This window comes from Oncorhynchus clarkii, chromosome 20 (genome assembly GCF_045791955.1).
Source record: "Oncorhynchus clarkii lewisi isolate Uvic-CL-2024 chromosome 20, UVic_Ocla_1.0, whole genome shotgun sequence".
Classification (NCBI taxonomy): Eukaryota; Metazoa; Chordata; class Actinopteri; order Salmoniformes; family Salmonidae; genus Oncorhynchus; species Oncorhynchus clarkii.
The window spans coordinates 12,082,911-12,110,032 of NC_092166.1; the positions used below are offsets into that span (position 1 = coordinate 12,082,911).

A 27,122-nucleotide genomic window follows, 5' to 3' on the forward strand; every position below is an offset into this window, starting at 1 on the left:
AAAACCACACCGCTATCTAATCACCTCACAAGTTCCTCTGGCCCACTCACACAAACCACACAAACGTGAAGCGCTAAGGAAACACACACACACACACACACACACACACACACACACACACACACACACACACACACACACACACACACACACAGCTAAGGAAAAAAACACATGGACACGCACACACAAACACACACACAAACCTTACTTTAACTTCACCCACTGCCTCCCCTCATTCAACCACAGCCCAATGGGAACAACAAGCCAAATCTGACTGAACCCCCAGCTGCCAACTGCTCCCTCCAGATAGGGCTGCAATCGAGAACACAATGCATGATTTACTGTGTCGCAGTCGAAACAAAACCACAAGACAGTTCTTCTCTCAGAGGGATAGCATCTTGTTCTCCCTTCAAATCTTGTCATCTGAACTAGTAAATCAGTGGTTGTGAGGAAGAAAACCCTATAGTCCCCTTCTGTCCACACTGTGTCTCATTTCTTTTCCAACTGTCCTACACTCTTAGAAAAAAGGGTTCCTAAAGGGTTCTTCGGCTGTACCCATAGGAGAACCCCTTTTGGTTTCCATGTTGAACCCTCTGTGGACCGCGTTCTACCTGGAACCAAAAATGGTTCCTCAAAGGTTTCTCCTATGGGGACAGCCAAATAGCCTTCTTATGTTCCAGGTAGCACCTTTTTTTCTAAGAGTGTATGATCATAAGATTTCTTCTTCAAATCAGTGTGTATCTTTACAGTTCTCCATCAATGAGTCATGCATGCTTCTTCTTTTGTTTGGGTTCCCCTGTATTGTATGTTATATAAGATTATGAATTACGAAGGTCAAGAAAGTGGACCAAACAGCAACTTGAATGTGCATTTTCCTTAAACTGCACAGAAAGGTAAACAATATACAGCTACAGACTGTAGGCCTATTTAGCTATATATTGGCATGATTTTGTCAATAATTAAGTTTTTGAAAACACTCTCTCCTGGACTTGCTGGATGCTATAAACAGGTTACAAATCACCTCCTCGGAAAAGGAGTACCTCATCAATCTGATCAACAAGACCCCTTGTTAGCAAGCCGCCAGGCCAATTTCTGGTTGTAAATCATCCAAAGTGGGCAAATACTAGGAATCTCATGGAAACAGATGTGTGGAAATCTACTCAGAGCTTCCTGGTTATTGTGCCCCTCTTTAGGAGCATGTTGGAGTTTGTTGCTGAGAGGTCAGGGTTCACAACCACGCTCTCCGTGTCGTGTGATTTTCTGATACACTTGACTGCGTTCAGTGCAAAGAGCTTATTGATAGGTTATTGATTTACAGCTCTGTGTTGAAGAGCTATGATTCATAGTAACATTGAAGTCTTCCTGGTAGCCACTGGTTACTGTCTTCTCAGTACATTGGTAGTTTTAATCTCCCTTGTTAAATATTCCTAACAGGACTGCTTCAGAGCTCATTGTTGATATTGATAAAATGTTTGACTTGTTTGGACAAAATAGACCCCATTTTCTACCTCATGCACGCACGCACGCACACACACACACACACACACACACACACACACACACACACACATAGTAATGACTCCACGGATGTACTTTAATCTGTGTTTTGACTAGGATTGCAAAAGGAGGGTATAATATTGGAAAATGTCTCAGTTTACCAGTAAACCACCAGATTTTGGTATCTTTCAAAGTTGTTTTGGAATTTTATGAAATAACATCTAGTGGCCTTTTTGGCTACTTTGGATTATCACATCTGTAACTATCTAAAGAAAATGACAAAGCTGGAAAACGTTCTCCTAAATACAGTGCCTTCAGAAAGTATTCATATCCCTTGACTTATTCCACATTTGGTTTTGTTACAACCTGAATTAAACAGGGATTGTATTTAATACACACAGACCCCATAATGACAAAGTTTTTTAGAAATGTTTGCAAATTTATATATGTCATTTACATAAGTATTCACACCCCTGAGTCAATACTTTGTAGAATCACCTTTGGCAGCGATTACTGCTGTGAGTATTTCTGGGTAAGTCTCTAAGGGTTTTGCACACCTGAATTGTACAATATTTGTACATTATTCTTTTAAAAATTCTTCAAGATCTGTTAAGTTGGTTGTTGATAATTGCTAGACAGCGATCTTTAAGTCTTTTCATAGATTTTCACGCCGATTTAAGACAAAACTGTAACTAGGCCACTATGGAACATTCAATGTAGTCTTGGAAAGTAACTCAAGTATATATTTGGCCTTGTGTTTTAGCTTATTGTCCTTCTGAAAGGTGAATTTGTTTCCCAGTGTCTGTTGGAAAGCAGACTGAACCAGGTTTTCCTCTTGGATTTTGCCTGTGCTTAGCTCTATTCTGTTTATTTTATCCTAAAAAACTCCCTAGTCCTTGCCAATGACAAGCATACCCATAACATGATGCAGAAAATATGAAGAGCGGTACTCACTGATGTGTTGTGTTGGATTTGCCCCAACATAACGCTTTGTATTCAGGATATTAAGTTGATTTATTTGCCACATGTTTTGTAGTTTTACTTTAGTGCCTTATTGCAAACAGGATGCATGTTTTGGAATATTTGTATTGTGTACAGGCTTCCTTATTTTCACCTTTTTCACTGTCATTTAAGTTAGTATTGTGGAGTAACTCCAATGTTGTTGATCCATCCTCAAAGCCATTAAGGTCTTTATCTGTTTTAGTCACCATTGGCTTCATTGTGAAACCCCTGAGCGCTTTCCTTCCTGAGTTAGGAAGGACGCCTGTATCTTTGTAGTGACTGGGTGTATTGATACACCATCCAAAGTGTAATTAATAACTTCACCACGCTCAAAGGGGTATTCAATGTCTGTTTTTTTTACCCATCTACCAATAGGTGCCCTTCTTTGTGAGGCATTGGAAAACCTCCCTGGTCTTTGTGGTTGAATCTGTGTTTGGAATTCACTGCTCGACTGAGGGACCTTATGTGTGGGGTACAGAGATGAGGTAGTCATTGAAAATAATATTATAATAATAAAATAATATTGACTTCTGAACTTTTACATTTTTTAAATGTAACCTTTATTTAACTAGGCAAGACAGTTAAGAACAAATTCTTATTTACAATGACTTATTTAGTCTTGCCATAACGAAAAGGTTGAATACTTATTGACTCAAGTCATTTCAGCTTTTCATTTTTAATGAATTTGTAAAAATTTCTACAAACATAATTCTACTTTGACATTATGGGGTATTGTTTGTAGGCCAGTGACACAAAATCTCAATTTAAATTCAGGCTGTAAGACAACAAAATGTGGAAAAAGTCAAGGGGTGTGAATACTTTCTTAAGGCCCTGCATAAACCATCAAGGTTTAATAGAAGTGTTTCAGCATGAAATATCCTTAAAATATGTTTTACACACTTGTATTTATTTTACTTTGTTAAAATGTCTTTAATGTAAATGTTTTGGTATCAAACTGGTGGCAGCTGTGAAAAAAAGTTAATAGTTGGAAGAGTTTCAGAGTTAATGGAAAATAATGCCATTGTTGATTAGATATTTTTTTAATTGATTAGGCCAAATAGTCTAACCTGTTAGACTGTTCACCAGGCGCCGAAGACGTGGATGTCGATTAAGGCAGCCCCCCGCACCTCCCTGATTCAGAGGGGTTGGGTTAAATGCAGAAGACACATTTCAGTTGAATACATTCAGTTAGACAACTGACTAGGTATCCCACTTTCCCTTTCCCTATCCACTAGAAAGTAGACACAGATATTTAAAAAGATAATACTCTACATTAATATATTTAAAGGTTATTCAAGTATAAATTACCAAAGTTACCATATATTGCTATAGATTACCTGCTAATTACCAAAATTACAGAATATTATCTTTGGTAGATCAGTTATCTTTGATAAATTACCAGTAGCTTTGCAGACCTAGTTTTGGCAGAGAAATTTTCTTCTGAAAATAAACTCTGTCTGCTTCTCTGAATAAGGTGTGAGAAGTCTGGTCAAAGTGTCACATAGCTGACTGAGCACAAAACACTTTTTCAAACAGGAGTTGCTAGATCTCAGCGCCATCTCCACTACTTCCGCTATATATTTGGCATGTAATTTACTTATTCCTTGTAGGGTAATCTATCGTAATGAGTAAGCTTTGGACAAATTTGCCTTTTCCGAGCCAGACAGCCCATAGTAGGTACTGACACAAATGTGGTTTTATGTAGGCCTTTATTGTAATTAGGGCTTAAAACCACTTTTGTGTTGAATGGAAAAAACTAGGACTTCACTGAATTGACGTTCTGCATCCACAGTCATCCTATGCAAGATATGTCTGTTCTGCTGCAGCACCAGTCAACCATGGGCGGCTTCTCACTCAACCACCTAGGCCTATTACAGGCACTACAAGATGACTGGACTGTACTGGATGGGCACTCAGGGCACGTGCCCCAGGGCCCCCGACCTTCAAGGGGGCTACCAAACAAAATATTTTTGAGGTTGGGGACCCCCAGATACCATAGGATAGCAAAATCTTTAGAATTACAATAAAATTAACTTTAAAACTATTAAATTATCACTCAGTCTCATGGAAAAATGTGTAGAATAGCAGGAAATGTGAACAATATCATGAGATAAGCTATAAAACAGCACATTCTTTCTCTCTAACCAATTGCAGGAAATTAGCTTTAAAACTGTACATTTCCTCATAGCCTCATGACAAAATGTGTAGAATAGCATTCTAAAACATTTTTTCAACACACAATTTGTTGAAATGCATGAAGTTATCTGTTTTCACCCCCCAAAAAAAGTTGGTCCCCTGGGGCCCCAAATGGGGTAGTCCGGCTCTCCTTTCACAGTTGCTATCTCTTGCGAAACCAGTTCTGCAGAACAGAGCTTGAGAATGGCAGTGACCTGTTCACTAGGACCCAATGTGACTGAATGACAGCAGTGATGTTCTCACTGAGAGTGAGAGAGAAAGATCTTATCAGTCATTTTATCCAGAAAAGGAGAAGACATTGGTTCCTTTTTAAGGGTTGAGTGATCAACAGATAGGGCTACATTTGAACAAACTCATAGTGCGATGAAGAAATCTAAATGTTTTATCTTTCTATATCCTGAGACCGGGGTTTGAGTCGACCGGCTAGGCAGTTGTTTGTTATGTACTTGAACGGACATATCAAACTCTGGGAAACGTTATTTAATAGTTTATCCGTCATTGATGTGCTACTGTACTGTTATCTCTCTATATGTATATAATTATAAATGAGAAACACTGAAAAGTTTGCAATAGAGTGCGAAGAGAACATCATTTGGCTAATCAGAATGCCGTAATGTTCTAAAACCTTTTGAATGTTCTTCAAATGAACTGTCGACCTTTTGGATCTTATCTCAAAGTCCGTTTCACAAACATGACAAGGAGGTGGGAAAAGTTTCATTTTTAGGAGGATGGGTAATGTGATTTTAACATAATTTAATAAACAATGAATGATAGACAACTTCAATATGTATGGTAATAACATTTGTTTGGAATTTTCAAAGAGTCATCAATATTTCACCTTGTGAGTGAGGTACACACACAATAGTGATGTTTAACATAAACATTTCAAGCACCCTGTCCTATAGTTGACCCCTGTGAGTCAGGACCTTCCCAAGGCTTGACTGCTGCATGAACTAGGTTGATTAATCAAAGCAGAGTGCTCATTGGGTGAGGTTACCACATATAGGTCAATGGTCTCTACTCATCACCACCGGCCCTACCAGGGAAGAGCTGGATCAGCAGACTGGGCATGGCTGCTTCAATGTCAAGGGAGACTCTGTCCCAATATATTCACACTAGCATACCATTTAGTATGAAGCAATGTATTGAACATGCATTCTAAGTGGTATACTTAGTATGGGTATTGCAATGTGGCCATTTTTAAAACTGCATTCCAATAGGTAACCAATTTTGGCAAATCTTAACTAATTTCTTATAGAGTTAGAATTTACCCTTGCTTACTTAACTGGGTGTGGCTGTCCCTGCCATCGGTCTCTAGGACAGCAGAGCAGATACCGTGGTTGTCCCTGCCATCGGTCTCTAGGACAGCAGAGCAGATACCGTGGTTGTCCCTGCCATCGGTCTCTAGGACAGCAGAGAAGATACCGTGGCTGTCCCTGCCATCGCTCTCCAGGACAGCAGAGCAGACACCGTGGCTGTCCCTGCCATCGCTCTCCAGGACAGCAGAGCAGATACCGTGGCTGTCCCTGCCACTGCTCTCTAGGACAGCAGAGCAGACACCGTGGCTGTCCCTGCCATCGCTCTCCAGGACAGCAGAGCAGATACCGTGGCTGTCCCTGCCATCGCTCTCCAGGACAGCAGAGCAGATACCGTGGCTGACCCTGCCATCGCTCTCCAGGACAGCAGAACAGATACCGTGGCTGTCCCTGCCATCGCTCTCCAGGACAGCAGAGCAGATACCGTGGCTGTCCCTACCATCGCTCTCCAGGACAGCAGAGCAGACACCGTGGTTGTCCCTGCCATCGCTCTCCAGGACAGCAGAGCAGATACCGTGGCTGTTCCTGCCATCGCTCTCCAGGACAGCAGAGCAGATACCGTGGCTGTCCCTGCCATCGCTCTCCAGGACAGCAGAGCAGATACCGTGGCTGTCCCTGCCATCGCTCTCCAGGACAGCAGAGCAGATACCATGACTCCATTGAATTGACGTTCTGCATCCCCAGTCATACTATGCAAGATATGTCTGTTCTGCTGCAGCACCAGTCAACCATGGGCGGCTTCTCACTCAACCACCTAGGCCTATTACAGGCACTACAAGATGACTGGACTGTACTGGATGGGAACTCAGGGCACGTGCCCCAGGGCCCCCGACCTTCAAGGGGGCTACCAACCAAAATATTTTTGAGGTTGGGGACCCCCAGATACCATAGGATAGCAAAATCTTTAGAATTACAAGAAAATTTGCTTTAAAACTACTAAATTATCACTCAGTCTCATGGAAAAATGTGTAGAATAGCAGGAAATGTGAACAATATCATGAGATAAGCTATAAAACAGCACATTCTTTCTCTCTGACCCATTGCAAAAAGTATAGAATTGCAGGAAATTAGCTTTAAAACTGTACATTTCCTCATAGCCTCATGACAAAATGTGTAGAATAGCATTCTAAAACATTTTTTCAACACACAATTTGTTGAAATGCATGAAGTTATCTGTTTTCACCCCCCAAAAAAGGTTGGTCCCCTGGGGCCCCAAATGGGGTAGTCCGGCTCTCCTTTCACAGTTGCTCTCTCTTGCGAAACCAATTCTGCAGAACAGAGCTTGAGAATGGCAGTGACCTGTTCACTAGGACCCAATGTGACTGAATGACAGCAGTGATGTTCTCACTGAGAGTGAGAGAGAAAGATCTTATCAGTCATTTTATCCAGAAAAGGAGAAGACATTGGTTCCTTTTTAAGGGTTGAGTGATCTACAGATAGGGCTACATTTGAACAAACTCATAGTGCGATGAAGAAATCTAAATGTTTTATATTTTATCTTATTTATCTTTCTTTCTTTCTGTCCCTGCCATCGATCTCCAGGGCAGCAGAGCAGATACCGTGGCTGTCCCTGCCATCGCTCTCTAGGACAGCAGAGCAGATACCGATGGGCAACCAAATGGAGCAGTGGTTCAGTGTTCAGTTGCCAGACTACAAACTGGCGGGCTCTATGAGGATGAAATCTAACATAATTCAGCTAGCCAGCTAGTTCAGTCACAGATAGAACAATGAAGCAGATTTTTCACTGAATGATTAAATGTGAAGGATCCGGTTGGAGTTTTCACTCACCACCAAATATGGCGATGAGAGGAAGCCCAGTGGCCGGCAGTGGGAGAAGATGGGGCGAGATTTATTTTGTACGACATTCTGCTAATTTTCTCATTGATGAAACATTTGATCTCAGTACAGTTTTCTGTTTCCAAAACTAGAATATGTTGCAAACAGAGTGGACTAAGTTTGTAGACTTTACCCTTTGCCAAAGTTTCTAAAAAATTGTGTTTTTTAGAAGGAGTGCAAGGGTGAATTGAGTTATTGCACACTCACACTTCACAGAGTTGGCGTTCCCTAATGAAATACAATTAAATCAAATGTTATTGGTCACATACACATGGTTAGCAGATGTTATTGCGAAGTGTAGCGAAATGCTTGTGACCAATATGCAAATATGGAAATATGCTAATACTGTACACGCTAGAATGTGCCAATAGGCTCTCGCTAACTCATGCTTGGCTTTGCCCACCTCCTTGGTTGTTCTGCCCACTAGGATTAATTTGCTCCCATTGGAAACTACAGGTTGTGGTCTATCTTGGGTTAGATCTAAAAAATCCCACTTTTCATGAGTCATGATGTTTCACAATGCAGTTTACAAAGGAGCATGAGGTTGTGATTAATATCACAACATCCTATTCAATTCAGATGGCTTATACTCAGTCTATTTAAAAATGTCATTAACAACAGATTACTTTTTTTTATTTTTTAAATATGAATTAATTCATTTCAGAAGGCAGCATAAAAACAATTAAAATAAAGCAGTGGCAGTCTGGTCTGGTGGTAGTGCTGCCAAGTTGGGTCTACACATAGCCCCTTTGGGCATGGGTTTAAAACCTGCTCTATGACCAGTAACTCTGTCTCCCCATCTTGATCTAATCTATACCTATCCAAAAAGGAAGAAGTACTCTCCTTTGAAACAGTACAAAGTATATAGGCTATTGGCCTCTCAAATTCAACTCATGACCTTGAAGCACTTCCACTGCTTTTTTTCATTGTTCCCCTCTAATAAGGGGGTAACCTGGTTCACCAGTGGGTGCAATTACTTGTCAGGTACATTAGAAAACCAGCAGGCTTCGGACCTCGTAGGGTAAGAGTTGAATACCACTGTGTAGTAGAGGAGGATGGTGGGAAGAGGAGGACAGGCTCATTGTAATGGCTGGAGTGGAATAAATGGAATGGAGTCAAACATGTGGTTTCCATATGTTCAATGTGTTTGATACCGTTTTATGGATTCCATTCCAGTCATTACAATGAGACCATCCACCTATTGCTCCTCTCACCAGTCCTCTCTGATGCACAGCTACATCCTTTTTAAACACTGTTATTGGACTTTCAGGAATGCCATGCCTAGCATAAGTAGTGAGCAGTGGAGGCTGCTGAGGGGAGGACGGCTCATAATAATGGCTGGAAATTAGCGAATGCCCTCTGCATGTTTGATGTATTTGATACCATTCCACCTACTCCGCTCCAGTCATTACCACTAGCCTGTCCTCCCCAATTAAGGCGCCACGAACCCAAATGCCTCATTCCCAGATCACATACTGCAGGGCTGGGCTACTGTCCACTGGAATGGGTTGCTGCTGCCCTCTGCTGGTGTTTTGGTAAATGTCAGCCAGGACAATGACCCTTTGTTTCTTATTTCTATTTCTGGTGTGTTTTTATACTGCCTGTTATTCTACCTTTTTATTTTTAGTGCTACATTGATATTGATTACTGCATTGTTGGGTTTGTAGCTCGCAAGAAAGGCATTTCACTGTACCTGTGCACTTGTTTTGGCCGGTGTAGGCCGTCATTGTAAATAAGAATGTGTTCTTAACTGACTTGCCTAGTTAAATAAAGGTTACATTTGACATAAAAACTTGAAACTCTGTGATGGTTTATTATCATCACCCATGGTAAGAACATCCATGGGTGATGACTAATATTGTAGCCTCTGCCCAGTCATTCACCTGAAGCCGATTTTATTTTATATTTTTTGTTAATATTCATACAATTTCTCCTCCAATCCACTAGGTGGCGTGCATTACAGTTTCTATTCACAAGAACACATATCCTGTCTGCAACGTCAGCTTATTTTACCAGCTCTCTGGAAAAGGCTGTCAACTGAGAAGTTGGAAAAACTGCAAAAATGGTAAATATATTGTCGTCATATACTGTCAACATTAAACATGTTATGCTATTACTTGTCTTGTGCATTTCTATGTCTGGTGTTTGTTTCTTTTGAAATGGATGACGTTGGATTTGTGATATGAACTTTCACCGGTCAGCTGAATGCTAGGTTCCAGCGTGGTGATATGGCGCTCAAAGGCCTTACTTTGACATTTCCTAGTAATAAATAATGTCATGCCAATTGCATAACGTGTTTGTTGTTAATATATCGGCCTGCTTATCTTCCATGCGAATGAAACTTTGTTTGTGTAAAGAAGTCGTCAGTCGATACTCTTGCTTGGAAGTCCTAACGTTACCTAGCAAGTTAAGTTTTCAAATTGGCGACCAGTCTGAAGAAAAGTGTTTCAACAGCTAGCTAGCTGTTCCATGGAGATCGTACACTGCAGTAATATGTATTGCACGTTAGGTGAGTGACACCCATGTCACCAGAAATATGCAATGGCAGCTGTCTCACCTCTCCTCTCCACAGGGCTTCGTGAAAGTATTGAAAAGTAAGGCGTACTTCAAGAGATACCAGGTGAAATTCAGGAGAAGGCGAGGTGAATAATCATACCATTTTGTTTATGTAATGCACATTTACGAACCACGGACTCAATAGACTTTAAAGCAGTGTTTAATTGGCATATTTTAATGGTGAATACTAGCCAGTCAACTTGTGCGTTAAATTCGCTGCTTCTTAATGATGATTCCAAGATCTCTGAGCAATATGTAGTTGGTCCTTCATTTGCGACGGCTGATGTTTTTTTGTTCTTTCAAGACGGGGCTGAGAGAAGCAAGTTAGTCTTGTAATTGTCAATGTCCTCTTGGCTAAGTTAACCCACTGTTCCTAGGCCGTCATTGAAAATAAGAATTTGTTCTTAACTGACTTGCCTAGTTAAATAAAGGTAAAATAAATAAAAAAATTATGCTGGCATACTAACCAGTTGTGTGTTTGGTGTGATTTGTCTTTGACAGAGGGTAAGACTGACTACTTCGCCCGTAAGCGCCTGGTCATACAAGACAAGAACAAGTACAACACACCCAAATACAGGATGATTGTGAGGTTCTCCAACAGAGATATCTGTTGCCAGGTGATTGCTGGTGGGCTGTTGCGTGCAGACTTGGTGTGATTTCAACAACTATTTAGATTTGTAAAAAAAAAAAAAAAAACATCCTGGCCCTCACCGCTTTCGTCCATTGCTTCAGATTGCCTACGCCAAGATCGAGGGAGACCAGATTGTCGCTGCTGCCTATTCCCATGAGCTGCTCAAATATGGTATCACCGTGGGACTGACGAATTACGCTGCAGCCTACTGCACGGGCCTTCTGCTGGCCCGCAGGGTAAGGGTAGCACACACACACACCCTATGACATGCTTACACATACTGAAGTCTCAAACAGAGAAGCATGCATGTCCTTGTACAATCCCATAGAGATGGCCACATATGCGCAAGCGTGCACACTCGTGCTAAGATTTTCTGCTTTTTCTCGGTTCATTTTTCTGTTTTCATGAGGTAGATTGTTGACATCACTGTGATTCAACAGGCATGACTTCTCCTTGAGTGAAGTTGTATGTCAGGGTGTTGATGGCAGCTGTGTAGCCAGTCATCTGCAGCTCTGCACTGGCAAAGGATACTTATTTTAAATGTAGGGAGAGGAAATTTTGCTGATGTTGGGTTTGGGGGCTTTTGACTAAACCCTTCCACCAGAGCCAGAACCAGTATCATTGTGCTGACAAAGCAAGACAGACCTGGGCTTTGTGGACTTTGTGTATAGATTTGATGCTAGCAAATGCTTATTTTTTTCTAATACACTGAACTCTTTGATTTTGTGGGGGTGTGTAAGCTGGTGTGGGGATATTCCTTAACTGAGTCTGATCCAGCAGCACAGTTAATGCAATGAATTTTCAGTTTGTCAAGATTCTATTGATTAGACCATATGAATTGTCAACAGGGGTTGCTGCTAAATTTTAGACTATATTTCTCTAATGAAACATCTTTGTCTCCTCAGCTGCTGAACAAGTTCGGCCTGGATCAGGTGTACGAGGGCCAGGTGGAGGTGACTGGAGACGAGTTCAACGTGGAGAGTATAGACGGCCAGCCGGGGGCCTTCACGTGTTTCCTAGACGCCGGGCTCGCCAGGACGTCCACAGGAAACAAGGTGTTCGGAGCACTAAGGGTGCTGTCGACGGTGGCCTCTCAATACCTCACAGGTTAGTTTGACATTTTGGCAATTAAGTTATTTATCTACCCCGCCATTCCCCCATCAGATGAACTCGTGGATATCATTTGTCTTTTCGTCTGAGATATTAAAACTAGAATCTTTAATTTTATAGGCGCACTGGTGCTCCTAAATTAAAATTCCAAGTCACAAAGCAAAATATTTAGGTGGATATGCACTTTAGAGGCGGCAGGTAGCCTAGTGGTTAGAGCATTGGGCCAGTTGGATCGATGTATGCATGGAGGAAGTTTTTAACTAGCGTTAGCGCAATGACGAAGTCTATGGGAACAGCTGTTCCTGAGACCACCAGTCATTGCGCTAACTAACACTGGTTAGCGTTAGTCTGCAAAACTAACTCTTAACTTCCTTGATACTGGATGCAGAGATGTCAAAATGGTATCATGAGTTCATTGGACTCTGGGGGGAGTAGATTAATGACTTCATGATCAAAATCACTAACTATCCCTTTAAGTGCAGCATAAAGCTGAATATGTATCCCCTTTTTTGCCCATCTAAGACTTGAAGTGTCCTATATGATCAACACAGAGGGGTAGAGGATGATAGTTCTCTCATAAACCTGTGGTGAAGGCTGAACACCTCACTGCGGATCCTGTCGGGAGATACAATGTGTCCATGTCTCTTCGCCGTGGATCTGTTTGTGTGATGAATGATCAAGACCAGACCATCGGCCCTGTAAGACATGGCCTTTGTCATTATACAATGTGATTCTGGAAAAACTTGTTTTATTTGACTATTCAAAGTCATTAAATCAACCCAAGTAATCCAGTGTTGTACCACATCACCATCCTCTTCTCCTCAGCACAAAACGATTCCCTGGCTACGATGTGGAGAGCAAAGAGTTCAACACAGAGATGCATCGCAAACACATCATGGGCATGAACGTGTCGGACTACATGAGCTACCTGATGGAGGAGGACGAAGACGCCTACAAGAAACAGTTCTCGCGCTTCATAAAGAACGGAGTCACGCCAGACACAGTAAGTCCGTTTGCACATCCCACTGAATTAGATATTAGAAGTGTAATGCTGCCAGACTGATGGTAGTTACTCCTGGTGTGTGAGGATATCAGTTGGTTTGGCAACTCCTTTCTCACACAGTTTGCTGTGTAAATTTGCTGCTTCTTGAGGATGATTCCAAGATCTCTGAGCAATATGTAGTTGGTCCTTCAATTGCGACAGCTGATGTTTTTTTGTTCTTTCAAGACGGGGCTGAGAGAAGCGAGATTAATTACCAGTGCGCTGAAAGGTTATTTGTCTGTGTTGTGACTCTCGTTCCGAAACCGCTACTCTAACTCTGTCTAAACAATGTGTCATTCTTTCAGGTAGAGGAGATGTACAAGAAAGCACACACCGCCATCAGAGAGAACCCAGTCCATGAAAATAAACCCAAAAAGAAGAGGTGGGTTTGTCACTGTTGCTGGATTTCTGCTTGGGAACACTTTGGAGTAGTGCTTCTTTATGATGATACAAAGTACGCTGAGCAAAATGTAGTTGGTCCTTCATTTGCAACGGCTGATGTCCATTGTCCTTTCAAGACGGGGCTGAGAGAAGCAACCTGTATACTGTATATCCACTTGTAGTATTAAAAACATTTGAGCGGTCTGCCATTTGTTGTTTACTGTGCTGATGGTTAATGGGGGCATTGTTTTCTGTCGCAGGTGGAACCGCGCCAAACTTTCGCTGGCACAGAGAAAGGACCGCGTCGCCCAGAAAAAGGCCAGCTTTCTACGAGCACAGGAAGCAGAGGCAGCGGACGGTTAGAGGGACGGGGACCACTGCCCGTTCCAAAGACAACCACTGCACATTGGCTTAATACATTTATTACAAATGACTTCACTTTGCTCTCTATGGAAATACTGCCAGTGTGGTGTGTGTGTTAGACATTTTGGGGAAATGAATGATAGACCTGATGGAAAACTTTATTTTTTGACAAGTAATTGGGTATGACGAAACGTATTGGTTATTACATTTCCTCAGACTGTCACTGCATACTACAGTCAGGGTAATCCACAACTCGGCTGACAAAGAAATGAAGATGAGACCACAGTGAGTGGTATGTGGTTTTATTGTGCAAAATCATGCTGGTTCAAACCTCAAGAAAACATACATCGTTCCCTCAAAATCAGCTGTGCTTCAGTTCCTTCAGAAACCGGACAGGGCTTCCTGTTTAAAAGATAGTGACCTTCTCGTTTAAAAGTTGCGCTTGAAAGAATGTAGAAACAGGAAGTTGAATAAAGCGAGCAGTTCATGTACAGTACCTCCTTCATACGTGATTGACTAATTCCAAGTTTTATAGTTCTCTTGTATATGACACAAGTACTCATGATACGCTACACGGTTAGTGGTAAACTACAAGTGAAAATGTACATGGTACACAAACCAAGAATAATGGCTCGTCATAGGCCGATTCAGCAATGCCATTAAACAAGTGAGGGTGGAAATGTCCAGCGATGTGGACGACACCTGGGTACATTCCAATATCTCCTGAGGTGTACACTATCCGCTATTTCCCATAAATCTAAAAGCATTGGATTGGTTGAGGTATGGACTACAGGGAGTTTCCACCATATTTGTTATACCAGTAATTTTCTTTCAAATCAGAAGGGAACAAGTGCACACTGGAAAGGAGATAATTGGAACAATACCGTAGACCTGTATAATACTGTTTCTTCGGATAGATTCCTTGGTCACATTGAAGAAACCGAAATGTGTAAGTGTACTTCCAATGTGTAGTTCATAACTTACCACAAATGTTCCATCTGTTTTTTCCAAGAGGGGAAAACAAGACTACATGAGCCCCGTCGTAAACAGCAGCTCTACAGTTATTTTCCAGCATCCTGAACAGGAATTATAATTATTATTCTTCCAATGAGTCAGGAAAACAAAACAATGTAGTACGTCTTGAATGAACGATCCACCCATTTTGAATGTTATAGTATTTCTTGCCTGCTTGAACAGCAATAGCTCAGACACATGACCACATGAAATAACCCCTGGAATCGATAGAACATCACTCAGATGCACAAACACAATAACGTTGAAAATGGGTGAATCTTGCCTTTTAATTTGAGGACTCGGTTGTGTTGTCCCCTCATCATGAGTCTTTAGTATGGGATATCTGTCTCCACAGCAGGGCCTTGAGGTTGTTCAGAATCAGGGAGTGCTCCATGTCCATCTGTCCTGCCGAGCCTCTGAGGGCCATGCAGGCGTGCAGCTGCCTCTCTAACTCCTCCCTCAGCTCTGACGGCGCCCCTCTCAGAAGGTAGTCCCTCAGCGCCCCACATGCCTTGGCCAGGTTGGGCTGGGTCACCTCCTCCCTGCATCGTTTCTGAGCCATGTCACACGATGTCCGGCAGTCCGGCCCCAGCACACATTCGTCGTCCTTCTCGCAGTGCAGCGCGCGCATGGTTCGCCGGAACGCGTCCTCAGAGATGATGGCCCTGGGGTCAGTGAGGCGGAGGTCGTGGCGGTCCGTGTAGCCGAAATGGTTGGCGCTCAGGTCGCACATGAGGAAGCTGCCGTAGTTGCCGTGGAAAATATCCTCCACCAGCTCCAGGAGACCCATGGAGATCTTGGCTTTGCGGGGCCAAGAGGGTGTGAACCACTGGTCCATGCTGCGTCGGGCCTCACTGGGGATCCAGGCCTCAAGTGGCCAGGGGAGGCCGAGACCGTACAGGGGGCCGTAGGGGACCCTCTCGGTCACGTACAGGTCCCCACAGAAGCCCAGCAGCCGAGGGGTGTGGCCCCGGTCCTGGAGGAGCAGGCCCAGCAGCACCTCATCCAACTGGAGAAGAGCCCAGGCTGAACGGGCCTCAGGGAGGGAGACGTGCCCGTCCTTGTTGCCGTCGGCGACGGTGAGGATCTTGGTCACCAGGCTGGCCAGGTTGGCCTGCTCGCCCAACTTTGACTTTAGACGGAAGGAGTTAGGGAAGCGGAGGTAGGAAGAAAATAGAAAGAAGTTAAGGTGATGTTCTCATGCTCAATCTGGAGATTTTGGTAAAACTGATGGTGAAATAACAAAATCACTTTCAACAAAAGACAAATTATAGTTGTAATGCTATGCTGTTGTTGCCATTGTGACACAGCATATACTAAAGTCAAAGCAGCAGGAGTTCCAGAACCTTGAAGTGATTGAAGACCATCTCTCTGAACTTCTTCACAGACGTGCCGCGGGTGGGTTTGTCGAAGACTGCAGCCTCCCTCCGGGGCTCCGGCTCTTCTCCTAGCTCATAGTGCAGCACCTCCCCCACCCGGCAGCGGATCACCCCGTCCACGTCACCCCAACCACCTGTGTAAACCTGAGGGCCCAGGCAAGGGAAACGAGAAGGACAACCACACCCAAGTTAGTAGAATGACATTATTTTACACCTACAGTCGATAAGAAGAACCGATGGTTCTGACTTATTCTTCTGGACTGACTGCGTGGGAAATACTATAGTGAACTTCTACTGAAGACACCACACCCTTCAATAAAACCATTGGCTACATACTGGAACTTGCTGAAGTGCCTTCTTGAGTCGACATTAGGGCTGTAGGTCCCGGTTGTAGTAGGTTGTCCCAAGATGCACTGATCTAAGGTTGGATTTACAAAACCTGGATCTGTACTTAGAACAAACCAAGACTACTTGTACAGTACAGGGCTCTACAGTGCCTCCAACAGCTTGTACAGGGCTCAATAAAAAATTAAAAACACTTATTTAACTAGGCAAGTCAGGTAAGAACAAATTCTTATTTATAATGACGGCCTACCGGGGAACAGTGGGTTAACTGCCATGTTCAGGGGTAGGATGACTGATTTTTACCTTGTTAGCTTGGGGATTCGATCCAACTGGCCCAATGCTCTAACCACTAGGCTACCTGCCGCCTCAAGTGCATATCCACCTAAATATTTTGCTTTAATTTAGGAGCACCAGTGCGCCTAGAAAAATTAAGGATTCTAGTTTTAATATCTCATATCTTTCATTGTGCTCATACATTTCTTTGTGAGCGCCTACATTTTTCAACAACCTGGTCAGCGTAGAGCCCTGCAGTACAGATGACGCAATCTGAATCGCCCTTTCTCACCTGGACAAAAGGAACACCTATGTGAGAATGCTGTTCATCGACTACAGCTCAGCGTTCAACACTATAGTGCCCATGAAGCTCATCACTTAGCTAAGGACCCTGGGACTAAACACCTCCCTCTGCAACTGGATCCTGGACTTCCTGACGGGCCCCCAGGTGGTAAGAGTAGGCAACAACATGTCTGCAATGCTGATCCTTAACACTGGGGCCCCTCAGGGGTGTGTACTTAGTCCTATCCTGTATTCCCTGTTCACCGATGACTGCATGGCCAAACACGACTCCAACACCATCATTAAGTTTGCTGACAACACAACAGACGGCCTATAGGGAGGAGGTCAGAGAACTGGCAGTGTGGTGCCCGGACAACAACTTCTCCCTTTACGTGAGCAAGACTAGAGCTGATCGTGGACTACATGAAACGGCAGGCTGAACAGGCCCCCGTTAACATCAACGGGGCTGTAGTGGAGCAGGTCGAGAGTTAAGTTCCTTGGTGTCCACATCACCAACGAACTATCATGGTCCAAACATACCAAGACAGGTGTGAAGAGAGCACGACAAAAACTTTTCCCCCTCAGGAGACTGAAAAGATTTGGCATGGGCCCTCAGATCCTCAAAAGGTTCTACAGCTGCACCATCGCGAGCATCCTGACCGGTTGCATCACTGCCTGGTATGGCAACTGCTCAGCATCTGACCGTAAGGCGCTACAGAGGGTAATGCAAACTGCCCAGTACATCACGGGTCAAGCTTCCTGCCATCCAGGAAGTGTCGGAGAAAAGCCCATAAAAATTTCAGAGACTCCAGTCACCCAAGTTATAGACTGTTTTCTCTGCTACCGCACGGCAAGTGGTTGCGGAGGGCCAAGTCTAGGACCAAAAGGATTGTCAACAGCTTCTATCCCCAAGCCATTAGACTACTGAACAATTCATAATTGTCAATTCACCTATGCATAGTCACTTCACCCCCACCTACATGGACAGATTACCTCAACTAGCCTGTACCCCCTGCACACTGACTCGGTACCGGTGCCGCCTGTATATAACCCCCACACTGACTCGGTACCGGTGCCCCCTGTATATAACCTCCACCCTGACTCGGTACCGGTGCCCCCTGTATATAACCTCCACCCTGACTCGGTACCGGTGCCCCCTGTATATAACCTCCACACTGACTCGGTACCGGTGCCCCCTGTATATAACCTCCACACTGACTCGGTACCGGTGCCCCCTGTATATAACCTCCACACTGACTCGGTACCGGTGCCCCCTGTATATAACCTCCACACTGACTCGGTACCGGTGCCCCCTGTATATAACCTCCACACTGACTCGGTAACGGTGCCCCCTGTATATAACCTCCACCCTGACTCGGTACCGGTGCCCCCTGTATATAACCTCCACACTGACTCGGTAACGGTGCCCCCTGTATATAACCTCCACCCTGACTCGGTACCGGTGCCCCCTGTATATAACCTCCACACTGACTCGGTACCGGTGCCCCCTGTATATAACCTCCACACTGACTCGGTACCGGTGCCCCCTGTATATAACCTCCACCCTGACTCGGTACCGGTGCCGCCTGTATATAACCCCCACACTGACTCGGTACCGGTGCCCCCTGTATATAGCCTCCACACTGACTCGGTACCGGTGCCCCCTGTATATAACCTCCACACTGACTCGGTACCGGTGCCCCCTGTATATAACCTCCACACTGACTCTGTACCGGTACCCCCTGTATATAACCTCCACACTGACTCGGTACCGGTGCCCCCTGTATATAGCCTCCACACTGACTCGGTACCGGTGCCCCCTGTATATAACCTCCACACTGACTCGGTAACGGTGCCCCCTGTATATAACCTCCACCCTGACTCGGTACCGGTGCCCCCTGTATATAACCTCCACACTGACTCGGTACCGGTGCCCCCTGTATTTCGCCTCGTTATTCTTATTGTGTTATTTTTTATTATTACTTTTTTTATTTTAGTCTACTTGGTAAATATTTTCTTCTTCTTGAACTGTACTGTTGGTTAAGGGCTTGTAAGTAAGCATTTCACGGTAAAGTCTACACTTGTTGTATTCGGTGCATGTGGCAGATAAAGTTTGATTTGATTTACAGTAACCCCTGCAGGTCAAAGGTAGGGTCTGTTACCTCACCTGGTGGTTGGGGCTGGTAGAGAGACATCTTCCCAGGTAGAGGGTGTCTTTGTCACACAGACTGCTGCAGGCCGAGCCGTCAATGATGCCCCTCCTGTATTTGTCACACTGACAAGTGGAGGGTTGGTGTTAGTCTCTTCCTCTCCATTTATTTACTCAATACAACAATATGCTAGGTATTACAAAGTCAGAACCATAGCGCTTAAACCACTTGTGACAGATTTTCATCTTAGTGACCTCGCTATTGTTTTATTTCTATGGTCAGAACCAACAACACTTCACTCAAGATGAAAGTTAACTGCCACAGAATGCCCCAAAGACCTTTCACTAACTTCTTTCTCTGTTTGACGCTCGCATGTTACATGAACACTGGGTGGCAGTGTTTAGCCAAGTACGAATGAAATCAGTCTCGTGGTAGCAGTTCTGGTAACAGCAAAGGTCCAAATGCCAAATAGCTTGTCTTTGAGCCTTTGTGTCTGTAAGCTTCATACGTCTCAGTGCTCTAACCCTCAACGGTTGAATGAGATGGATGATGTCAAAACAGTGGAGTATAAAAATGGGTGATATTGTATGGGTGAGGCTCTTTACAAGGGTCCCCCAACCGGCGGCCCGCGAGCCGAATTTGGCCCGCGTATGATTATTTATTTATTAATTTGTACATTTTTGGACATAAAAGACCATAAAAACACCAGCAAATCAGCTGCAAGTTATTTACATTTTGGAAATCTGTTCCAAAGTATTCCCATAGAAGAGAAATGTGATCGTATACAAATGTAAGCATGGTTTGAAATGCTGTTTCAGTTCAACATAATGGGCTTCTTGAGGTCAATTTGCTCTGGCCCCCTGACCATCCACTCAGGAAAACATAATCGTCCCGCCACTGAATCTAGTTAATGATTCCTGCTCTGCACTACAGCAGTGCTAGTTCAACTACTAAAAATCTAATCACATAACACATATTTAGCAGATGTTATTGCGTGTGTAGCGAAACGCTTGTGTTCCTAGCTCCAACAGTCCAGTAGTATCTAACAATTCACAACAATACACACAAATGTAAAAGTAAAAGAATGGATTAAGAAACCGACACATGTTCCAGTATCACAGTAGAACTGGGTCGTGACCTGGCTGGTCCAGCAGTTAGTACCGCCGATCGGCCACCCCCATATTATGTAGTCATTCCAATCTGTCCCATAGCCTGTTTGACACACTCCTCCTGTCATTCCTGTTCCCCCTAACGACTGTCTATCAATTAAAGCATAACAATATGAAAGTTGGTCATGAATATGATATGTCAGATGTGTCTGTACTCACTATGGAGTTCTTGCACTCATGTCCTCGGCACAGCTCTGTGTAGTTGGAATACTGGACGTAGATCACCCAGCCTCCCACGAACACTGTCAGCCAGGTGAGGAACAGGTATTTCACGCGCACAAAGGAGATACGAGCCTGTAGGATCAAACAGAGAAAGTCGGTTGGTTGATTGCTTCATTCCCTTTAAATGCATGAGCATGCGTCAACGAGTTCTACCATGTAATGTTGTGAAATTATAATGTGCCGAGCACCTACCCTACATAGTAAACATCACACCATGTGATATAACTATTTGTATATTAAGTTCAGTTGGTTGATGTTATGATTTATAACAGTGATTCCCAACCAGGGGTACTAGGACTCCATGGATACTTGGCCTATCCACAGAGGTACTTGGCCTATCCACAGAGGTACTTGGCCTATCCACAGGGGTACTTGGCCTTTCCACAGGGGTACTTGGCCTATCCACAGAGGTACTTGGCCTATCCACAGGGGTACTTGGCCTATCCACAGGGGTACTTGGCCTATCCACAGGGGTACTTGGCCTATCCACAGGGGTACTTGGCCTATCCACAGGGATACTTGACCTATCCACAGGGATACTTGACCTATCCACAGGGATACAATGACCTATCAGGGGTACTTGACCTATCCACGGGGGTACTTGGCCTATTCACAGGGGTACTTGACTTCTCAGGGGTACTTGGCCTATCAGGGGTACTCCGGGCAGAGCACAATTCAGTTGGTGGAACAGTAACCGGAAAAGGTTGGGAACCACTGACTTTAAATATAACACACACAACTTACAGTACAAAACAATGGAGCGAGAACATAAAAAAACATGCCCCATTTAGCCATGAGACGGAAAAATGAGGCCGGCCTGGTCAATGGCAGTATACTCATTAATACTTCCTAATCAACACCGTCATGTGACCAACAACTGACAGCCCAGCAGTTTTTTTATTACATTATTTAACCTTTTATTTAACTAGGCAAGTCCGTTAAGAACAAATTCTTATTTACAATGACGGCCTAGGAACAGTGGGTTAACTGCCTTGTTCAGGGGTAGAACGACAGATTTTCACCTTGTCAGCTCGGGGATTCGATCTAGAAACCTTTCGGTTACTGGTCCAACGCTCTAATCACTAGGCTACCTGCCGTATTGTAGTTTCCACAGTGATGGCGGGGTCACACATATTCAAGCTATTGATCTCATAACTACAGTGGCCCAACAATGTCCCTTTGAGACTAAACAACAGAGTTCGGGGGTTAAGCGTTGGATTGGTCCTAATGTAATAGAAGACTCGAGACATAGTTGTAAACCAATTGAGTTATGACTTCAGCTGTGGCATGTATGCAGACATAGGCTACGTTCAAATGTCCATACTAGCATACTAATGTTGCATACCCAATCAGGGATGGACGTTAAGGGCTGCCCCATTGCCATGACAATACATTGCTTCACACTAATTGGTATGCTAGTGTGTGGATTTTGGAATCAGAGCATGTCTGAAAGGCAACTGCGACCAATAAGATCCTTATGAGGCGACAGGGACCAATCGCCTTCGACTTTCTCTGACTTGGTATTTCTAAATCAGGACTATGACCAGGGCTGGAGCTTAAAGAGGTGTTGTTTTGGGATGAGAAGAATAAGCTTGAACAGAGTTATGGCTTAAAGGGGTGTGAGAGAGTGAGTGAGAGTCCTGAGTTGTGTTCACCAGACACGAAATGGAAGAAAGCTGTCGGACCTCTGAAACGGTGTGAAATGGAACTTGTATGAGAAACGCTCGTTTCCATTTTGTTTTGCCACTTTATGCCCCAATGAACCCCGACCCACATATTTCAGTGTTGTCTTCACAGAAAGGTGGTAACAGATAGGGATCAGATATTCCCCTCCCAAAAGCCTCACTAGCTGAAGGCACCAGGGGAACACACGCTGCTACACTATCTGATCTGACCCCTGTAGTGTGTGTGTGTGTGTGTGTGTGTGTGTGTGTGTGTGTGTGTGTAACACACACTTTAAAGATACAGGGCTCTGGCAGTCACTTAGGTATGAGGCTCCATGATGAGTCTGTGTTTGAAAACTCGAGACATCGGCCTAGTTGTAAAATCAATTGAGTTACAACCAATAGGCTAAAGCAGTGCTTGAATTGGACTGAAATAGGTGCCGGTACTGTTTCTTTTCATGTGAAGTAACTCTGTAATACTTTTGTGGTAATAATCTATAGGAGGTGCAGGAACTCCGTAATACTTTGGTGGTAATAATCTATAGGAGGTGCAGGAACTCCGTAATACTTTTGTGGTAATAATCTATAGGAGGTGCAGGAACTCCGTAATACTTTTGTGGTAATAATCTATAGGAGGTGCAGGAACTCTGTAATACTTTTGTGGTAATAATCTATAGGAGGTGCAGGAACTCCGTAATACTTTGGTGGTAATAATCTATAGGAGGTGCAGGAACTCCGTAATACTTTTGTGGTAATAATCTATAGGAGGTGCAGGAACTCCGTAATACTTTGGTGGTAATAATCTATAGGAGGTGCAGGAACTCCGTAATACTTTGGTGGTAATAATCTATAGGAGGTGCAGGAACTCCGTAATACTTTGGTGGTAATAATCTATAGGAGGTGCAGGAACTCTGTAATACTTTTGTGGTAATAATCTATAGGAGGTGCAGGAACTCAAGCAGAAGAACATTTGAGGTGCCAGTACTCAGCTCCGGTGATCTCCTGCCCAAGTCAAGCCCTGGGCTAATGGCTATGTCACAGGTCTCATATCATCTGACAAGATAACTTTTTACAACTTTATTTAACCTTTAACTAGGCAAGTCAGTTAAGAACAAATTCTTATTTACAATGACGGCCTACCAAATGGCAAAAGGCCTCCTGCGGGGACGGAGGCTGGGATTAAAAATATAAATAAATGAAATAAAAATATAGGACAAACCACACATCACGACAAGAGAGACAACACAACACTACATAAAGAGAGACCTAAGACAACAACATAGCATGGCAGCAACACATGACAACACAGCATGGTAGCAACACAACATGGTAGCAGCACAAAACAGAGTACACACATTATTGGGCACAGACAATAGCACAAAGTGCAAGAAGGTAGAGACAACAATACATCACGCAAAGCAGCCACAACTGCCAGTAAGAGTGTCCATGATTGAGTCTTTGAATGAAGAGATTGAGATCAAACTGTCCAGTTTGAGTGTTTGTTGCAGCTCATTCCAGTCGCTAGATGCGGCGAACTGAAAAGGAGCGACCCAGGGATGTGTGTGCTTTGGGGACCTTTAACAAAATGTGACTGGCAGAACCAGTGTTGTATGTGGAGGATGAGGGCTGCAGTAGATATCTCAGATAGGGGTGAGTGAGGCAAAGTGTTGATCGATGTGTTTGGTTTGCATGCAGTAATAATACTCCAGTCTCACAAGTTGAAACAGGTGAGATCAAAATTGCACATCTACTAGCTTCCGTCTGATAAGTAAAACAGTTGCAGTCAATGAGGTGCCAAAATGCTAATTGTGTTCGTGTTATGCAACAATAATGCAAATAACAATAGGTTTAAAAGACTTCACGCCGTTGGGTTGCACTTTGACTCATAGACAGTTAGCGGCTGTCATGTGTGAGTAACATTTATCCTACAGCCCATTGCTCATTGCTTCTAAGGGTCTACAGTATGCCATTTTCACGTTCCCTGACACTATTATGCAATAAAGGCTGTCATGATACCCTGCACCCCCCTACTCCAGGCCAGGGCTAGCTCTACAGTAAAAGCATCACTGCATAAGCCAGGCCTGCCACTTAAGTCACCACGGGTCACATCCACTAACGCATGTTTCATAATGCAGTGGCAGTAAAAATAGTAATATCACCTTTTATTGTTTCAAACACCTCCTTTGCCGAGGGTTAGTCTGTGCAGCTTGCACAGACTGTCTTTACACTGACGGAAATAATACCACTTGCTATTGGCCTTGCTATCTATTTCTCTGTTGCTCTCTCTCATAACTGCTTCTTAAGGGCAACTCTTAACTACTGAGTAAACACAGTATTTCCTTGCTGTGTTAGTGTGTTGTCAATAAACTTTTTTATAACCTTGCGTTGCTCAAAATAACTAGCCAGATGCTAGCAAGTGGTGTTAATCTCAGGAAAACATGGGGGGGGGCTCAGGAATTCACACAGGGTGAAACATCATTTGATGTGGCTGAGAACATAGGTTGTTAGATGTCATAAAGACCCTATGCCAGACAGTATTTCCCTTCGCAATCAAATAGTACTGTGCCTATGGCAGCCAAACCTTTTGCATTGTGAAGAACTTACATGGCCTGCCAACAAATAGCGTTGTTGCTATGACAGTCTGGCAACACAGAAAAGGGGTTTGGTGCCAGATAGGTGGTGGACTGAGTACTCTGTAAACCTCTCAACCCACTTGTATTAATAAGTAGTCAAGGATCCTTTTATATCTAAACTAGCAAAAACAACAGCTATACTCCAATCTCTCTGGCTATACTACATTTAAAGTGTCTGCAATCCTATGAAAGTACAGACAAAAGGTTGAAACTGCTTAACTAAAGTGCCTCTATGGGAAGAAATATATATAAATAAATGGATTTGCTGAGCCACGTTTACATTTCCGGTGTCTGGTCCGGTCAAGGCTGTTTGGATTTATGGTCACCTCATTAATCACTGTAGCAGGCGTATTCTGTTGACCGTCCTGCCAAGAGGCCACATTCTACAGAGAGTAGTAATCTTGTTCTAACAAGGGTCTGTTCAGGAGGATGTAGTGTTACAGAACATTCAGATAGAAATGTGTATTGTAGAACAGATATGATTGTCTGTCAGATTGAACAGTGTGTGCTCTATTCGTTCTGATTATATCTGCAATGTTCAGAACATTTCCCCTCTCTGAATACACCACATGCTGTGTTTCAGCAGATGGTGGAACAACTGTTAAGTACAGCTAAACATGGAAATATAATATTATCATCTGCTATTGAATGCCCTCAACACACCCCTACAGCCAGTAGTCAGAAATGTATTCAGGAGCTTGAATAAGTTACATATTAGCTAAGTCTCCATGATATATGTAACAAAAGCAAAGCAAGCCTATCAGACATTGAGAGCAATGTCAACATTACCACAGTGATGGCTTGGGAACCATCGTGATAGGGCAGTGATGCGAAGCCTGAGTACACAAGCAACTCTATCACATCCAAGTGAGATAAACTTTTATACTATCCAACCCAAAACAAACTGACAGATAGACAGAAACACATATACACACACTGGGTGGCCCCTCTCTCCCTCTTCCCACTAAGCGTTTTATGGTGTAGTGGAATTGCAGGCCCCGAGTGCCCAAAACCCTTAGTTCAGCCATATTATCCAGCACAGCGGATTATTCTTGCTGTCGCACTGGATACACGTTAATCAAATATGCCGCTGGTGGCCTCAGGCAGGGACAAAGGTGACCCACATCCACCCCTTACTGTTGGACGTGACCTGTTATTACGCCATCACCAATTTGTAATGAAATATAAAACAATATTATGAAAATAGGATCGCAGGACTACATTGGGCCAATGAATTAGCCTACATTCAATAAGAGTGTATAAAGCTATAGTGTAGACTATAGCCATAGTCTAAAACATCATATTACAGAGTCTGGCATAATTTATTTCTGCCAGTTCTTTGGGGTAGCCTATTTTTCCAAACCAAATTGACGCACTTCATGGCAGCATGCAAGAATATGCATTACAGCAAAACAGTATTTTAAATCTCTAAATGTCTAGCTCGTGGCTGTCCTCGCATACATGGCCTTACTGTATAGGCTACTACAAAACCAACATTTGAGTCCCTTCAGAATTTTAAGAGGGTGCACTGTGTCCCGCGTGCGTAATATTGCTCGAGAAATTGTAGACTGAGCCCAGTCAATATAAAATTGTAAAACGGTTTAGAACTGTTACCTGGAAATAGAACGATTTATTTATCCAGGCACGTGGAAACAGACGCCTCGCCATCACAAAAATAGATCATCTCCATACGCGGAGCTGCGAAAGAGAATCCAAATAAATGGAGAATGCATTTCAGTGCATTCCTATGCGTTCGAGGCAGATTCTATTAACACTGAATATATCCGTTGCAGTTATTCTTAGTTACCCTTTCGTGTAGTTACAGCCAAAGCCTGTCTCTGAACTGCTGTCTTGTCCGTGCAGCTGCTGATCACCACCTCACAAGAAAGACCACAGAAAATAAAGGCGCTGGGACGATTTTTTGGCGACGCAAAAGCGTTGATCTCCTCCGTGAAAGCAATGCATAACCATCACATTTCCTATGAAATTTTCCCTATGAAATCATTTGAATTTCTATGAAATCATTATACATTTATAAATTATAACTCCTCTCTCTCACTA

The 27,122-nt window shown here is 43.5% G+C and overlaps 1 protein-coding gene, 1 non-coding gene and 1 pseudogene across 2 annotated transcripts; 2 read left to right on the forward strand and 1 right to left on the reverse strand.

The window, feature by feature from the left end:
• The first annotated feature begins 9,819 nt into the window (after positions 1 to 9,819).
• LOC139375913 (large ribosomal subunit protein uL18-like) lies at positions 9,820 to 14,000 on the forward strand (annotated as a pseudogene).
• LOC139377772 (small nucleolar RNA SNORA26) lies at positions 12,654 to 12,777 on the forward strand. Its single transcript, XR_011628243.1, has one exon. It is a non-coding gene; the product is annotated as a small nucleolar RNA SNORA26 (small nucleolar RNA).
• Positions 14,001 to 14,216: 216 nt separating the features above from the next.
• Positions 14,217 to 26,946, reverse strand: LOC139375912 (divergent protein kinase domain 1A-like). The gene is made up of 5 exons (XM_071117873.1): positions 26,676 to 26,946; positions 20,702 to 20,836; positions 19,391 to 19,498; positions 16,291 to 16,467; positions 14,217 to 16,076 (listed from the first exon to the last, which is right to left on the reverse strand). The coding sequence occupies exons 1-5, from the start codon at positions 26,727 to 26,729 to the stop codon at positions 15,264 to 15,266; spliced, it is 1,287 nt and encodes a 428-aa protein (XP_070973974.1). The 5' UTR covers positions 26,730 to 26,946; the 3' UTR covers positions 14,217 to 15,263.
• Between the last annotated feature and the right edge of the window lie 176 nt (positions 26,947 to 27,122).

Coding starts and splice junctions, on each gene's coding strand:
- LOC139375912 (XM_071117873.1), bottom strand. CDS start 26,729: ATGGCGAGGCGTCTGTTTCCACGTGCCTGGATAAATAAATCGTTCTAT. Junction 19,499..20,701: donor ATGAGTGCAAGAACTCCATA/GTGAGTACAGAC, acceptor TCCACTTGTCAG/TGTGACAAATACAGGAGGGG. Junction 16,077..16,290: donor TGGTCTTCAATCACTTCAAG/GTTCTGGAACTC, acceptor TTCCGTCTAAAG/TCAAAGTTGGGCGAGCAGGC.